Genomic DNA, 19,060 nt, shown 5'->3' with positions numbered 1-19,060 from the left:
AAATTGATCCCTTGTACTAAACTGTGTTTTAATGTTTGGTGTACGAGGTGTTTACTATTGTAAATGTACAATGTTATTGTAAGCATATTACCTCGATAGGGACAGACGCGTAAACAGTCTCAGAGTCTCCATGCTGCTGCTGATCGCCACCTGGTGGCCACTCCTGGTTACTTGCCATGTCTATCCTTCTCTGTAAAGAAAAAATATTGGCTCTTTTACCTGTCACTACCATATTATCTGTCACTACCATATTATGAGTTTCTGGTCATATCTGCAAAATGCGGTCGTTAGCTCAGTCGGTTAGAGCGCCGGCCACATAACCTCAGGTGAAGGTGGTTTGATGCTCCCTACCCATGGTGGTTTGTGTTTCTCAGGAAGCTGAAAAACATGTCGGTCTGTGCTATTTTACCCTAATTGCTCTGGATGACATGCGACGGGCCTCCTGTACATTGTTAAGTGAGGTAGTCACCAACCACTTCAAGAAGACTCCGCCTAAAAATGACCCTGGCTGTTCATGGGTTGATAAACCCAGGAGACAAACAAATATTATTTATTCAATCCTGGCTGTTCATGGGTTGATAAACCCAGGAGACAAACAAATATTCTTTATTTAATCAGTAAGTACATGTACAACTATTGGGTGAGATGACCTAAAACAAAACTTGACACTTGACAATGATCAGTATACCCTATAGGTAAACGTACTAAAAGTGCCCAGTATATGGCATCATCCTCTTGTCTTAATGCCAGGTAGATGTAAAACAATTCTCAGAAACTGGTACCACAGTATCTCAACACACAGGTAGCTGATAGGTGCATTGCAGACATCACCTGAGTTTCGATAGACACACACCGGCAGGTCTTGCACACTTCAGTTTGTTATATGTAATCATGCTGCCAGTCACTGCATCGAGGTTCATGATCAGTTAAAACCCAACATGTGTGCATGCTAAGGCTAGTCAAATCAAACCAGCAACAAAACAAATGTCTGATAAAGGGAAGAACACCTGAGCACCATAAGAACAAGAAGAATAAGCTGGGATAAACTCAATATGTATTTATATTTATTATATAATGTGTTTGATTTCCCTTAACTATCGCATAAGGTATATGACGAACTATTGCACGGCTAAAATGACTATTGCACGGTCATGTGCTAACTATTGAACACTTGTGACGCTTCAGAATTTGATCATGTGCGAACTATTGAACACCTGTGACGTTTCAAAATTTAGCTCTACCCATTCAAGCGTCTACGTCACTCAGATGTCAACACTGCCAGACGACAGTCATGACGACTTATAAGTTTACAGGAAAGTGATTCCAAGTGTGTTTTAGTGATTATGTAATGAAACAAGTATATCATGGGTGCTTCTGCCTCATGTAAAAGAACAGCGGTCGATCACCAGTACCTCGAGTCAAATATTATGGACTACAATGTATTGTACAGACACCCATGATATATTTGTATAATATATATTTTAAATGTGATTGCCAAATATGACACTATCATAACAATATATGCCTATGACTATGTACATAATACCATATCTGATAAGATATGTTTATTTCTGGTGCAGAACTTTATAGTCCTCTATACCAGACAACAAACAATGATAATTACAATAATACATATTTTTAAAAAATGTTATTTTTCACACATTTGAATGGTTTATGCTTTTATTATGGCTCTGTAATTACAAATGAGTTTTGATTTTCTCAATGTCTGTTTAAAGCATTCTTGAAGCATTTACACTTAAGTAGATATGATTTCTTCCAGCAAACTATTTAAGATTTTTACTGTTCTTATTGAAAAAGAGTCTCCTAATTATTGATGTCAATCAATGAGGATATATTTTTTGGAATTGCACTGTCTCTTTCCACTGTGAATCATACTCCAATTAGATATAAGTGTCAAGGCCACTCATAGGTCCTGTACATGAGGGATTAGATTACAGGAGAAATTTTCAAGCAAATATTAATAAACATATAATGGCATGTAATAAGAAGACATTTTATTGTTTTTTTAAGTACATTCCTGAATGTTTTACTGTTGCTCATCCTATGTCATTTTAAGGAATTTTATTTACTTTAAAAAGGCTGTGGTTGCCTTAAGCTTGTGATGAACAGTCAAGAACTAAGTTTTTTAACTTCACTTAAAATGACATACTATGATAAGTTTAATTCTTTGATCGATTAATCTGTGATGTCAGTCATGTTTCTAGATAAACCACATCGCGATTCCATATATATAAGATTCCTGTGAATTTAACTCACCCAGTTTAGTTTGGTTCCTAAGTTTTTAAACTGTACTCAATTTAATGTTTTTTCTTCTATCCATGTAATAACTGATCTGTATCCTAATAAGGGATCTGACAACTTTCGTTAGAAGAAACTTGTCGCGGATATTTAATTTGTTCCCGATGAATTGGCCTACCTTATCCGTTCCGGTGACTTGCTAAATCACTCATTCATGTTATATACTTTGTGCAAGCATTATTTCACTATCGACTGATTCAAAACATGCAACCTCTTTATTGCTACATGCACTGCACCTAAAAATGTAAAAATAATGTATGCTGACTTTCGGACCAAATGAAAAAGTAAATTATGACCACACCGACGTGTGTGTGTATCCACATGTACTTGTTATACTGACATGTACCTGTGTGTGTGTCCACAGGGACTTGTTATACCGACATGTACCTGTGTGTGTGTCCACAGGGACTTGTTGTAACGACACGTACCTGTGTGTGTCCACAGGGACTTGTTGTAACGACACGTACCTGTGTGTGTCCACAGGGACTTGTTATACCGATATGTACTTGTTATATACTGACATGTACCTGTGTGTGTATCCACATGTACTTGTTATACTGACATGTACCTGTGTGTGAGTACACAGGGACTTGTTATAATGACATGTACCTGTGTGTGTGTCCACAGGGACTTGTTATAATGACATGTACCTGTGTGTATATCCACAGGGACTTGTTGTACCGACATGTACTTGTTATACTGACATGTACCTGTGTGTGTGTCCACAGGGACTTGTTATAATGACATGTACCTGTGTGTATATCCACAGGGACTTGTTGCAAATTTCCAACCCACCCATGATGGCATCATACTATCATAGATAGCTAATCCATGGTAATTGGTTACAACTAACCACGTCATTTTAACGACATAATAGTACCATGAGACACACATGCCGCCGTACCCTCCTAACTGTTGGACAGTAGCTATAGTAAATAAAACGTTTAGTCAAGGCCTGTCCGTGGGTAAAACTTGCCATACGATACCTATAGGCAAAGTGTATTAAAATATAATTTTTTAATTGTCCAATATAATTTATAACCACACATATCTATAAATATGTATATAACTATATTCTAGACGCTACAGAGGATGATAGGGTTAACCAGAAATGTGAAGTAGGATACGTTATGAAAATTACACCTGTGCAGCTTGTCAATATGAGGTGCCTGATGATTTGATGTGCTGGAATTCGGTCTGCGGGTGCGGGCAGATATACGGTTACCTAAATCGATATACACTGTTTATCAACTTGTAACTTATAATAAAGTATAAATAACTGCAAATTTAAGCAGTGAGTTTACACTTACCAACCATTCCTGTCGCAGACTAGCTGTAAATTAAACTCCATCTTGTCATAGTTGACCCGAACTGACACGGAAGTACCGAGAGCGTCACGTGTAGTTGTTGTTGACGTTCTCTCGTGGCTGTAAGATAGTACGACCTCTCTGATTGGATAAGATCCCAATTAAAATGTGCCAAAGGCGGGAAATTTGAAGGCGATGTCAATTAATAGAAAGTGTCCATTATATACGGATGTTTTCATTTTATAGAACAGGTGTCCCTTATAAATTGGTGTCCTCATTTTATAGAACAAGCGGCCCTTATAATATATATGGGTGTCCTTAATTTATACAACATGTGCCCTTGATATCATATGCATGTTCTCAATTTATAAAACAGGTGCCCTTTATATATGGACATCCTTAATTTATCGAAAAGATGCCCCTTTATATGGACATCCTTAATTCATAGGACAGGTGCCCTTTATATATGGACGTCCTTAATTTATAGAACAGGTGCCCTTTATATATGGGCATCCTTTATTTATAGGACAGGAACTCCTTATATATTGGCATCCTTAATTAATAGGACAGGTGCCCCATATATATTGGCAGTCCCTTATATATTCATATTGGTGTCCTCATTTTATAGAACAAGTGACCCTAATATATGTGTTTGTCCTTGATTTATACAACAGGTGCCCCTTATATATGGGCGTCCTTAATTTATAGAACATATGCCCCTTTATATGGACATCCTTAATTTATAGGACAGATGCCCTTTATATATGGACATCCTTAATCTATAGAACAGGTGCCCATTATATATGGACATCCATAATTTAAAGAACAGGTGCCCTTATATATGGACATCCTTAATTTATAGGACAGGTGCCCTTTATATATGGACATCCTTAATCTATAGAACAGGTGCCCTTTATATATGGGCATCCTTAATTTATAGAACAGGTGCCCTTTATATATGGGCATCCTTAATTTATAGGACAGGTGCCCTTTATATATGGGCATCCTTAATTTATAGGACAGGTGCCCTTTATATATGGGCATCCTTAATTTATAGAACAGGTGCCCCTTATATATGGACATTCATAATTTATAGAACAGGTGCCCTTTAAATATGGGCATCCTTAATTTATAGGACAGGTGCCCTTTATATATGGGCGTCCTTAATTTATAGGACAGGTGCCCTTTATATATGGGCGTCCTTAATTTATAGAAAAAGGTACTCCTTATACATTGTATATTGGTGTCCTTAATTTATAGAACAGGTGCCTCATGGTTGTGTTCATGTTTGTTTGTTGTACGTGGATATGTCTTTTCCTGGATTTAATTAGCATTTATAGTAAAATGTGAACTTATTATTTTACATTTACGAAACAAGATCTACAAACTTATATTGATCACGTTTGTTGGCCCAGATTAAAGTGGCCAAAGGGCCTTAATGTGGGGGGAAACCAGAGTAATGTGGGGGGAAACCAGAGTAATGTGGGGGGAAACCAGAGTAATGTGGGGGGAAACCAGAGTAATGTGGGGGGAAACCAGAGTAATGTGGGGGGAAACCAGAGTAATGTGGGGGGAAACCAGAGTAATGTGGGGGGAAACCAGAGTACCAGGTGAAAACCCAGTTGGGCAGGTGACCACTTCCTTTTCACATCCGATCAGGGAATCAAACCCCAGCTGCCTAGGTGAAAGGCAAGTGTTACCACTGTGTCACACGACCACTCATGCTAACTGTGCCACCCGACCACTCGTGTTAACTGAGCCACCCAACCACTCATGTTAACTGTGCCACCCAACCACTCATGTTAACTGTGCCACCCAACCACTCATGCTAACTGTGCCACCCGACCGCTCATGTTAATTGTGCCACCCGACCGCTCATGTTAATTGTGCCACCCGACCACCCATGTTAACTGTGCCACCCAACCACTCATGTTAACTGTGCCACCCAACCACTCATGCTAACTGTGCCACCCGACCACTCATATTAATTGTGTCACCAGACCGCTCATGTTAATTGTGCCACCCGACCACTCATGTTAACTATGCCACCCGACCACTCATGTTAACTGTGCCACCCGACCACTCATATTAATTGTCACCCGACCACTCGTGTTAACTGTGCCACACGACCACTCGTGTTAACTGTGCCACCCGACCACTCATGCTAACTGTGCCACCTGACCACTCATGTTAACTGTGCCACCCGACCACTCATATAAATTGTACCACCCGACCACTCATGTTAACTGTGCCACACGACCGTCCATGTTAACCAAGCCACCCAACCACTCATGTTAACTATGCCACCCGACCACCCATGTTAACTGTGCCACCCGACCACTCATATTAATTGTGCCACCCGAACAACCCATGTTAACTGTGCCACCCGACCACTCATGTTAACTGTGCCACCCAACCACTCACGTTAACTGTGCCACCAGACCACTCATGTTAACTGTGCCACCCAACCACTCGTGTTAACTGTGCCACCCGACCGCTCATGTTAACAGTGCCACCCAACCACTCGTGTTAACTGTGCCACCCGACCACCCAAGTTAACTGTGCCACCCGACCACTCATATTAACTGTGCCACTCGACCATTCATATTAACTGTGCCACCCGACCACCCATGTTAACTGTGCCACCAGACCACCCATATTAACTGTGCCACCCGACCACTCGTTAACTGTGCCACCCAACCACTCGTGTTAACTGTGCCACCCGACCACTCATATTAACTCTGTTACCCGACCACTCATTTTAATATTTAGTACCTGGAAATATATCTTCTAAATATTCTGTTATACAACTCATAAGCATGATGAATTAAGAACTCAACTGTCATGTGGTCTCAGAGAAAACAAGAATCGTACATATTCATGTGTCTTTTCGGACATTGTCAATGTAATAAGCAAACTCTACAATTTATCTAAATTTCTGTATTTTTTCACCAAAATCTATCAAACAAACCTCCATGTTAGTAAAGTGATAGAATGGAAGAACCCTCTATACATAGTTGGACTTAAAACTTTTTGAGAAAGATCTAAACCCGAAAATTTAAAGTGAAATGTTCACGATGACTTAGTGGTATTTTGCAGGAATATTCAAGGCAAGACAAAAACAAGAAGCAGGCATGTAAATTCTGGTCATTTAAATTTATTTGGCTAGAATTATTACAACCACTGCTTTACAATGAAAAAAAAATACATGAAGATGTTCTTGGCATTTAAACATGCACAAAAACTATGTATGAATCACTTCACAAAATATCATTCTCACACAAATACATAAGAATACCACTGATGGTCAGACTCAAGGTCATCACCAAGGTTACCATTTAGGTCAATTATTTCATCCTCAAGGTCACTATGGTAAGTTCAGAAATAAACGCTGATACGAAGTAGATCATTCATCATATAAAAAGGTAAAAGTCAGAAAGGTCATATCTTTATTCAGAAGGTCATTAATTATTAAATACCATAAAGTGTAATAATTATCATCACTGAAAATGTCAAAAAGGTTTAAAGTAAATCTTAATTGCTCATTAAGTACATGAATTTGAAGTCGACAAGACCGGTAACTGGATGCTGGGGAGGACCCGAGTTTGACCAGCAATAGTACACAACTAGCACCACATTCATCCAAGTGTTGTCCTAACACAAATCATCACACATACAAGTACAGGTAGTCTGCTCAAGTACACGCCTCTGATTCAATGGATATACTCCTATAGGGGAAGATCAAACAGCTGCGGGCTTCATCCAATATAACTAAGATACATGTATAACCAAGTTCACTAAGATACATGTATAACCAAGTTCACCAAGATACATGTATAACCAAGTTCACTAAGATACATGTATAACCAAGTTCACTAAGATACATGTATAACCAAGTTCACTAAGATACATGTATAACCACAAGTCTCAATTATAATTTTGCAAATTCAAATTGTGAGTTTAAATAATGAAGTTTTTCGTTAAGAGATAGATTCCCTATCTAATTGTTCCTGAGAGGGAAATACCCTACACAGAATCAATTATATAGGAGATTTGAGCAAGAAACCTGTACTTGTATGTCATCACACCAACATATATAACCCTGACATGTTAGATTGTACACCAATAGCAAAACATGTTTACACTCTCTCATCTCAGTTTTCTCCCAATTAAAAGCATGAGACAAAAAAAATATTAAAATACTGAAATTCAATTCACATTATATACTTTTGTTGTAATTAAAACATTAAGCTTTATTTCATTAAAACCTGAAAATTACAATTTTAAAACACTGAAGTCCATCTTGGTCCTGATCAACTTTATACCAGATAAAAACAATGTTGTTTTTTTTAAATAAGCAAATTAAACAAAAATTCTAGACCTGGTCCCATAAAACATTTGTTGATTTTGTTTTATATCAAAACCTTAAGATGCAGTAATAGAAGTTTAGAATTAAAACTAACTATTTTGTAAAAAGGATAAAAAAAATCATTTTCTATTTTAAAATATAAAGGAACAACATTGATAGTCTACTAGACATCAGGATAAGGAAAAATCCCATGTGTGAAAGTTTCAGAAGGAAAAGCACCTTGGCCAGTGTTACAGGCAATTCTTGATGACAAGGTAAACAAGCCAACAATTAATTTCATTTAAAATCAGAAAAATGAGGATCCTTAAAGTAAATTCTAAAGAAAGGTCATGCTTTATTTGCCCTTGATAAAGGCAAAATATTGATATTGCAAAGTTATATTTTAACAATAATGTTATCACAAGGATATCCAATGATTTCTATGATATTTTTTTTCAAATCGCTGTCATTCACAGCTGAACTATGACAAGATGTAGTGAGTTTATAATCATTTTTACACATACCACACGCATTATACAGCATATACACACACGTATATATAATTCCCATTTAAATGCAAGCTGACAACCTGAATGATTATATACACTGATGATGAAACCCTTCTCATTCCAAATGATAATAATACTACAGGTACAGGCAACTGAACACATGTAAAGCTGAGAGTGGGGGGGGAACTGATAAACCACCATCAGACTCACGTGTACACATGAGATCGGAACCTTACACAAAATACAGTCTCACAAGTTCTCAATGGGAAGGTGATTATGGGGCAGTTTTTAATTCAAAAGTGGCTTGTATTGTTTCATGTGGACAGCCATCAATATTGCTAATATGTAAATATTTTATGGATGAAGAAACTAATCATACAGAATACTGATCTCATCAATTTTTTTATATAAAGTTGAGCAAAGTTAATTCAATCAACTTATTTCATCAAGAGTTGAAGAGTTACCTCCCTTCTCCATCACTATAACTAAAGCTATTATAATCTTCCCCAACAAAATAAGTAAAACCTGTCACCTTTATTGTGATATTTGTACATGTTTTTTTTCAGCACTAATTCTTACGCTTTATGAGTTAAACAGAAAATGTTTCCATTCCTGGTGGTTTGGAGGAAAAAAAGAGACATAGGCACTGAACATAGCCCCAATAGTTAAATGTTGTTTTTATATATTAAACTTCAGTAAATCTGGCACATACTTGATTAAAATTTACACGTAAAAGTAATCTGATATCTGTTAAATAATATTCTGTTATAATATACTGACACCACTTCAGGTTTGATTGAACATGACTAGTTGTGTGTGCAAACAAAATCACTAAAACACATAAACAGACACCCAAGCGGTATTGTTAAAAAGGTTTTTACATGGGGAAAGACATAAAACACTTACTTAATAAATTATGGTTATGTATATCACATGTTGTTAAAACACCTTAATTACACTGCCAAATGTCCTTGGCCATTACAAAATTAAAATAAGTCTACATATATATTAATATCTAAATCATACATAAAACGGAAAATATCATCTTGACCCAACATTTCAATAAAAACAGTTTTGTTGTTTATCAAAACAGCACTTGCTTGTATTTTACCCTACAAAACAAATGGCTTTAGGTCAATGTATAATTTATGGTGTGAATTCATTCACATGTCATAGTGACAAACACGTATTACTTAAAAATAAGCCACATACTTAAAATCATGAGCATGAAACATGTGTGTGATTGAAATCTCATCAATGTCCTCTCCAAACTTGTCTGTGCTTCTCTCAGCATGTCAGATTAACAAACACTAATCTGTCCACAAACAGAAAATCTAATCAACTCTGATTAAGGAAGGATGGTGAAAACAGCTAAGATAAGTTTTTTTGAACTTCCGCTGTTGACTAGCATTACTGTACATGACAATATCATATCTTTATAAAATGTATGTTTGAAAAGAAGCGAAAAGCCATACTTCATGTTAAAACATAGGTGGAGATGAAAACAGAAGAGCTTTAATAGGCACTGATTTTTAAGGATCTTTACATAAATTTCTCAAAGTGACAAAAAGTAACAACAAATAATCAGCAGTTTTAATACAATAAAACCGTATCTTCATATCCATCACACCCTTCCAATATATGTCACGTCCTGACTGTGCAAAGTTCAGAAAAAAAATTCCCTCCATTCTGTTTTTAACTCAGTTTTTACAATAACTTCAAAATACTATAATATCTAAATTTTCTCTACAGTTATTTTCACATTTCTTTACAGGGACTTAAATTTGCAGAATGAACAACAAAACTTGTTATCATCCATCCACACAACATCCAATGTAAATATGTAAGAGGTATCGAATAAAGTTTCCACAGCTCTTTAAAATTAAAATAGTGAAAATAATCTCCCCCAAATATTGTTAAGAGTTGAGCAGGATAACAAAATGTTTGAGACTTACAAGATCAACTTTCTACCAATGCATAGTGAATGGACCATAAAACTTGTCAACATAAATAGTACTCTGAACAGATGTCTATTGCGAAAGTGATCGACATACCACAATAATTAATGCAGATTGCTACATAGAATTTTCTTTTTATGAGCGATTTGTAAAAGAAAAGAAAAAAAAATCAGGCATCAAAACATGGTTTCTGTAAACTTTCATGTTCCTAGTCACAATAAAATCTTTTGGAGACAAATTTAAGTGATACACTAATGTTCCCATGGTAAATAACTATTGAAATCCTTAACCTGGCTTCATTTTCCAAACAGGAATCAACAAACCTGAGATAAAATAACAATAAATTACAATATAATTTAATCCTTTTATAATTATCCTTCAATGTTTTCAGAACGCAATATGCATGTATCTATCATCTGTTCCTTAATTTAGCACAACTTTAGGTTAATAGATACCCTTGGGTTGAATTTAGACATGAAATTTCCAATTAAGAATTGTATGTTTTTGATACTGAAAAAATATTGATTTGTATGTTTTTGATACTGAAAAAATATTGATTTTCAAACAAACAGTATTTAAATGTTTCCTTTATTCTAGATCTACTGTCCTTAATTCTGACCAGAGAAAAATACACTAACAGAGCTTCCTTGATATTGATCTACTAATTAATTCTTGATTATAAATTCTAAGATATTATGGCAAGCACTTTATAATTTAGTATACAAAATTGGTTTGTATGGGTAGCAGGGCATCTAGTAGACTTTGGAGACTTGTTTTTGACTTCCAAAATCAGATTGGACTCTTGGGATTGAAGGAGCATGTCAATGTATTGATCCTCCACATTTCTCAAAAATAGCTTATAGTGATGACTTCTAATGTTGCTATAAAATGAAGGTAGGAGGACTTCAGCTGGTTGCCCTTGGTAGAATGTGCAAAACAGCAAAACAAAGATATTTATTTGTGAAACACCTTTAACACCTTAAGCTGGAACATTTGATTTTGTTTATAGATGTATATGGGTAAAAGTTTGGCAACTTTATTCTAGCTCATACACTTAAGAGACGTCTTGCTTATAATAACAAAATATTTACCGGTTAATTAAGAGACAGAACATTTGTCCTTGATGATTGGTCCAGTAACTCTAACTTTTCATCACATGAATATTAGAATCTGATGGTATTTGCTTCATAATGACATTAAAAGATATCTATCAGTAAAAAGCTTTTTAACATTCTGTCATAAAAAAACCCTAGAAAAAAATTCAGCTTTTAGCAGTCAGCTATATGTGAAGATGTGTGTTGAACAGGTTTTGAAAAAAGTGTTGGAGGAAGTATAGACAGGAGTATCCGAGGAATTATTGAATGGAAGTATTGGAGGAAACACATGTATTCAGTAAGGGAACCAACATTCTACACAACATTTGGATTTATTTTGAGATTCGTTCATATAATAGAGAAACATAAATGATAATGACACAGCACGTGCAGAGCAGAATCATTCAGACAATACCAGAATTATAGTCAAATTGATGCATTCAACCCACCATCTTGTCGACCATCTTCAACCAAACATTCATGTGATCATGATATTATCAATCGCCGTCAACAAAACGTGCACAGAAATAATCAATATCTGGTGACCATGAACCATACCATCCACAATAAGGCCACTTGTTACCGGTGTCGGAAAGTGATGGTCCAAACTTCAAAAACAGGCCAGTCTCACTAACTCTATAACGGACAGGTGAACTTGAGAAAAGTATGTTGAATGCTTTCCTCATTTAAACTACATAACACTTCAGAGTGTGAAATTCTGTATCCAGTCTGATCACATATGTTAAGATTTATGCTATAGTTGATTCTTACGAAAGAAAAATTAACTGACAATCTATATACTGACTGAACACAATACCAATAATCTAACATCAGATATGGAGACCCGAGGTCAAGTTAATGTTAAAATACTGTGGAATAAGGCTTGTCAAACAATATTGCAAATTAAGTTTAATTACTTAGGAAATATAAGTGAATTAAAATATGGAGCTAGAATATAGAGACTGACATATACATCAAATGACTATGGACGGCAGATAACCCGACTCCACGGGAAATTCTCCGGACATTCATCATTAGGCGGCCCACTCACGCTGTGTTCCATTACTACACTTGAGTATGGCACAAAATCTGGTGATCAATCATTTTATCACAAATTAGGTATTTTACTAGTTGAAAGATCACCATATATTTTAGGATTATTATTTCAAATATTTGTCAAAAAACCTAGAAGGAATTAGCCAAAGGGGTGTCATTTTTAAAACTGAAGTGTAGGACTTACCCGGAGTAAATGATTTCAGCTTTTATAATTCCCAATTCAATCTATGACAATTTTATTTGTTTATACATGCCATAAACAACAGCAATGGACACCTAATGATCAGTAATTAAGTTGGATAATTAATTGCTTGGCCCATACATTACTTATCATGTTCATATTTTCTTCCATCACAACAAACTTTGAAGAAAAAAAAATATAAATACAAATTAATGATGAATAAAGACATTTCACAATTAAAATCTTTATAAAAGACATCGCACGCTCTAGATATATACTACATACATGCAAACATCCTCATGGAAAAAAATTGGTTTTAAATACCATCTTCTCATCATCACAATTCCAATACAGGTATTCTTAGTCACCAAAACACAGTTGTCTCCCTTTGAAAAACAGTTCATCGTAAACATTCAGGCAACCATGCACAAAATCATTTACGTTACAACCGTAAATTCATCTCCATCTATTTTTTAAAATGTTGTTTTTTAACTTTGATAAAGAAAATTTAACACCCCCCCCCCCCCTCAAAAAAAATAATAAAACTGTCAAAAAATTACTGATGTAAATGAAGTTTTGCAATCAATGCATGCGTTTGCATTTAAAATTCCACCATTAAAAAGTTGTCAGATTTTAACATACACAATAATGTCTGTCTTACTGCAATGATATATCTGATACCTAAAACACATTTGAATGGATGAAATTTACGGGCAAGCTTGTAAAGTTTGTTACACATAATAACATTAACTTCTCCTAGTGACTAAGTTTATTGCCAAATAATCACAGCAAAAATGCCACAAAGGGCAAAGGGCAATGTTTTTCATATTTGGCCCTATTCAAATTAAAGAGATCATGTAGTTCCGTTTTATCCACTGTTAAACCATGGCCACCTATATTAATCTTGTCTACATGCTTTGAAAATAAAAATTTACTTGTTAAAACTTTTTTGAAGTCATTCATACACACCGAATGATCATCATGGCGCCATGTAACTGTGTGAATACTTAAGGTAGAGAGATAAATGCTTCCTTGAGATCCGTATACAGGACATATGAAAGTATTATTATCATATTGTATTCAGAGAACTGTATTTTAACAGCATACAAGACAGAAGCCAGAGTGTTCCCGTCAAACGACAAGTTCCAAGGACAGCCCTTCCTCACGATGAAGTTGAGGCAGAAATCCTGTCACATTTTTCTATACGGCTGTTCGGCAACACAACAAAGCCAAGAGAGGACAACTCTGATCACACTTCCTGCTATGATTGATAGAGAAGATAATTCTTTATAGAATTTGGTAACGGAAGCTTGTTAATTTCATGGAGTCTGCTTTTACCAAGGTTATGGCGTATGATGCGTCTACTTATATCCATCAGTGGTAAAGGTTCAGCTGGAAGTAAAACACACAGGGGTTAAATATAGGTATAGGAACAGAAAATATATTCATCAGAATAAATGTATGGAAGCGATATGTAAATGCTTATCATGAACCACACATCTACATACATACTTCATTCTTTTTAAGGTCATCTTATTTTTTTAATCCATGTATCTTAGCAAATTAACATGTTATTCAAATATGCAATATTACAAGCTATTGAAAATTGTTCACTTTTAGACTTTCTGTTTCTGCTAACATGCATGATTGAGAAAAAAAATAGGGTCGGTGGTTGGGGTATAGTCTTTCCTTTAAAATGGACAAAAGCCTTAAGTATAGGCACAATAAAATGGGTCAGTAGGCCTAGGTTTGCAGAAACAAGGGTATCTTTAGGTTTTATTACAGAATTCAATTTGGCCCAATTTCCATTTAACGTTTGTTCTTCATAAGTATAAATAAGCCCATTTGTCGAAATTTAAGATTCCATGTGAAATCAGGATTATTATTATTTTTTCTGACCATTTCTCTAGACCAGAAAGTCTTTGAGTGAACGAATAAAGATTTTATTGGCAGATCTTTGAGATAAGGAACCCCTTTACAGACTTAAGTTATAAAGGGCACCAATCCTCTTTCACACAGGTTGTAGCACTGCAATATGTCAAAGTTTTGCTGATTAGTAGTAGTGGGTAAGAATACATATAATTTGAAGAGAATACTCAGACAGATACTTACGGTCCAGCCCTCCTATATACCGCATGGTGATCTCACAATGTCCCCACACAGCACTGACTATGGGATAAAGTTTCTTTCCTTTGAGGCCTCTGAATGCAACACCTAAGTATTGTCCATCTACAACAAAACTTAACGTACCCTCGTCCATATCAAGCACCACAAGGAAGCTATCGGGCACGACAAAGTTCTCGTCAGAGTTTAATAGACTAGGGTATGTAACACCTGGGTTATTTTTCACGTCATGGTACAGTTTGTTACGACCAAGGTCCCAGCCCCATGATTCACAGTTACTGCCTACCAAGGACTGGTATCCTACACAATGAAGGGGTGCTTCACTAGTCCCCACACCAACCACTGCATGTGTCCCGCGTTGTCGTGTACTCCACACTATTTCCCACACATGTAAACCACGTGTGTAGCCCACCTTACCACGTACACAGTCTGTACTCTGTGCGACGGGATGTCTGTGGAAAGTCAATTTGTCGTCATCCTTCACAAATATATTGAGTGAACGATCATCTGGATTCCATGAATGATTGACTTGGACATCTTTGGACGTGGGCGGCATGTCGAGGAGCATGTCGAGTCTACTGGGCTTCTGGTAGTCTGGGTTATACACCATGTCGCCTTTGTAAAGTGCCTTGTAGGTAGTCTCTCTAGACGTAACTGTCTTTATACCACCTGACACCTTCTGACCCATGTTCATTTCTTAGACAAACATCACATACAAGTACTAATGGGCATTAAATGTTCACAGACAGAAATCAGCGAAATAAATATATGGTATCTGCAGGTTAAAACAATTGCACAACTCCCTCAAGTGTGGTCACAACTTGGTAAAAACGGCACTCAGCAGAGATCCGTAAATATCATAATCTGAAATAGTAAGGAAAATACTGTTAAACATGACCTAGGTTATACATTTTATGTGGTATGTAAATTATAACAATTAAGATCATTTTTACAGATGCCCTTTTCTTTTGTGATGTCAAACTGACATTGAAAATCTTTGATGTCGCAAGGAATCAAACTTGGGACTTGTGAAACACATGAATCTAGGAACTTCTTCAACTATCTGGTCACCAACAATCTACCTATTTAATTTAGGTACATTTAGGTGCCCCCTTACATGATCCTAAGATTAAGAAGTGACTAAATTTGGGATCTTTTCTCCTTTTTCAATTTTAGTTTCCTCCTCTGAATATTTCCCTTGAGTCGACACTGCCTCATTTTTGGCTTTAAGTTGAGCCATCATTCTTATGAGAAAGGCTTTGGATTCTGTTCCCATGCTGCAACAAACCAGAGTTACTACTCCTGTTTAGCACTCAACATTCTTTGGAATGGGACAATTTGCCTGCTGTCTGTATAATGTAACTTGGTGTGATGTCCTGCATGGAAACAAACACAAACATAACCCAGCATCCCAAAACACAAATTCACCTCACACAGGGGAGGCTGTTCTATATGATGACCATAACGGTTGATAACCAATTCACTTCTTCTTACAATTGAGAAACAAATAATTTGAACCAGTCAAACCTTGAAAGCATGCTTTTGACTCCCCATTGGTCTGCTTGACCTATGATTTGACCCTTCAGATTTCTGAGAAATGGTGATTTGACTTCTGAAATTGCTTAAAGTCAAGGGTCAACATAATTAATCTGACTCTTGATTGAACCACATACTAGGGGATTATTACCATAGAAAGAAACTGGAGTATCTAAGAAAACCAACATAGTAGAATACATTATCCCTACACCTGGTTGTCCTGTAATTGAATATCGTGCAAAGCAAATGTACAGGTGTTATATTCACCGTGGCACCAAACCACATCTTTGACAAAGTCTCTGATAGCAAAATACATTTTATAAGTCAACAAAATGGAGTTACCTTTCCTTAGATATTAGATCTAATGTAATTTATCAATGGATATTGTGTTGACTACCGTCTTAAATGTAAGCTCAAGGGCAATGTGTTTAATTATAAAATTGTATGTGAAACTGTTTTTCTATAAGTTTGTTAATATACAGTTGTATCAATAATATTTTTGAAAATTTTGATGAAAATTGAACAATAACCAAATAAATGTTTTTGTGTTGGACAATTAATGCACAAGACATCAAGGCACAATTTAAAGAAAAACATCTAAATAATGTTGATTTTCATGACAAGACATCAATAAATGTTCTATCAGACAATGCATATTTAAATTCAACACTTCTGTCGGATTCATGCCATGTGTTTTGTGATAACCCAAATCCAACACAAAAAGGATGGTTAGTACAAGGTCTCAAATATCAAGTTACACTAGGTTTCCAAATAAACCGAACACTGACACAAATAGAACAAAGACTGTAAAAGAAACGGTTTCTACTATTCTGTTATCTGTTTATACGAGCTGATAGTACACGACCATCAGAGATAACGACATAAACATCCACGAAAGCCTTCTTCTCACACAAAGCCACAAAGGACCTGAAATTTTCATTTTCCAGTTTTCGTCATCTCGTCCAAAGTTATGCAGTTAAGAAACTAGCACTTTAAATCGATAAAACGAAAAGAATTTATAAGTCCGAACAATGAATATTAAAACATTTGAAGAATTATACACATCCCAGGTGATATGTTGTCATATTGAGTCATATTAGTCTATTGTTGTTAGACCAAAACACGAGACGAACCAGTACATTACAGGGCCTTATCAAAGCCCAAATAAATGAGTCAGCTGGCATATCAACAGTCTAACAGGACATCAAAATCGGCATTTATGGCCAATGAACAATGATATATATTCACATTTTACCCTGATCTCCGACATTTCGGAGGAAACGACGAGAATATCAGCATTTCCTGTTGTCTTTATGTCGACCAAACTCTCTCACAAAACCATCATGGCTGCCAAGCTATCGGAGGTCACGTGATCTACACATAGGTTGACATCACTGAGCTGAGATCCCGGGGGTTGAGTTGGTTTTTTTTATTGTGAGAAAAAATGAATGGAAGTGAAATGAGTCACTCTCAAATTTACATCCGTTGTAGATTTTAAACATTAGAAAATATAATAAAGACATCTTTGTTTTCAGTTATGACGTATAGTTGGCAACATGAAATTAATGTGAAAACGTGAATATTAATCGTATCGATTGAGCCAGCTGTTCAATGTAGGACCATTGTAAGGGAGGGAATGAATGGGATTTTTTACCCGGATGTTGTGAATATAGTTTAATCGATATTTAATTTCTATAGAGGTTTATTTTTCAACGTCGGTCTTTTTTTCTAACATTATTATTATTTGAAGTTTGCATGATTACAGTTACAAATCAGAAAATGATGTTTAACAGTTAATTTATGAATTATATACATGCGAAATGTATATTACCTACCAGTATACATGTACATGATTCGAGCCCACTGCAGCAGGCTATCTACACGATGCAATTACATGATAAGATAGAGAGAGAAAAAAAAACCGAAATAAAAGTACCATTTATGACAGGCTACCGGTGATATGATATAGGTGCAAATCATAATTAAACATATATAATTATACATATATTGACGAATAAGGTATATGACTCACTAGAAAATGTGTACAAAACAAATATTTTAAATTAATAACATTGAACAAGGTTTGGCATTAATGTTCAAAAGAACCACGGCAGATCAGATTTAACAAAATATATGGAAATAACGACTAGCTCTTGTTGGAATAAAACTGAGTTCTGTTTTTGGACTATATTGATTTGTTAATTTTATCAATCACAGCATAAAGAAAGTCTAAGAGCCAGAACGGCCGTTAGTGACCCGCCCGGGAAAAAGTTGCCCCGTGAACAGCCATGGTCATCTTGTGGTGAGGTAACCTAGTTTGTGTAGTAGTTGGTGACTACCGCAATGAACAACATAAGGGAGGCCAGTCGCATGCAATTTAAGGCAATTAGGATAAAGATTCTTGTTCCATGACAAATTCACGACAGCACAGACCGAACCGTTTCTCAGCTTCCCTATAGACACACAAACCGACACGGATATAATTGTAGTACAGGGAGCGTCGACCTTAACTTAATTTTTTTTACTTTTAGCACACCTCTTCATCGCTGAGGTTACGTGACCGGTGTAAAGGCGCGAAACTAGTAATTAACTATTAGGAACCATAGGTGGACTAACGAAAACTCCCAA

At 35.9% G+C, this 19,060-nt stretch overlaps 2 protein-coding genes across 3 annotated transcripts in view; both read right to left on the bottom strand.

Annotated features, from left to right (window-relative positions):
• The window catches only part of LOC117344911 (rho guanine nucleotide exchange factor 10-like), a 68,050-nt gene extending 64,341 nt beyond the window's left edge, over positions 1–3,709 (bottom strand). The window contains exons 1-2 of the mRNA XM_033907794.1: positions 3,630–3,709; positions 92–190 (exon numbers count right to left, since the gene is read on the bottom strand). Of these exons, the coding sequence (XP_033763685.1) occupies positions 92–178 (87 nt within the window). The 5' untranslated portion in view covers positions 179–190; positions 3,630–3,709. The remainder of the gene's footprint in view (positions 1–91; positions 191–3,629) is intronic.
• A 3,054-nt stretch (positions 3,710–6,763) lies between these two features.
• LOC117344814 (SPRY domain-containing SOCS box protein 1-like) lies at positions 6,764–17,796 on the bottom strand. Of its 2 annotated transcripts, none has more exons than XM_033907640.1 (3): positions 17,681–17,796; positions 14,885–15,760; positions 6,764–14,164 (listed from the first exon to the last, which is right to left on the bottom strand). In XM_033907640.1, the coding sequence occupies exons 2-3, from the start codon at positions 15,588–15,590 to the stop codon at positions 14,034–14,036; spliced, it is 837 nt and encodes a 278-aa protein (XP_033763531.1). In that variant the 5' UTR covers positions 15,591–15,760; positions 17,681–17,796; the 3' UTR covers positions 6,764–14,033. The 2 variants fall into 2 exon arrangements, with proteins under 2 accessions (XP_033763531.1, XP_033763530.1); XM_033907639.1 differs by having other exon boundaries at positions 17,688–17,796.
• Positions 17,797–19,060: the final 1,264 nt, after the last annotated feature.

This window comes from Pecten maximus, chromosome 16 (assembly GCF_902652985.1).
Source record: "Pecten maximus chromosome 16, xPecMax1.1, whole genome shotgun sequence".
NCBI classification, from domain to species: domain Eukaryota; kingdom Metazoa; phylum Mollusca; class Bivalvia; order Pectinida; family Pectinidae; genus Pecten; species Pecten maximus.
The sequence above is the reverse complement of the archived record's forward strand: the minus strand, read 5'-3'. Positions and strand labels throughout refer to the sequence as shown.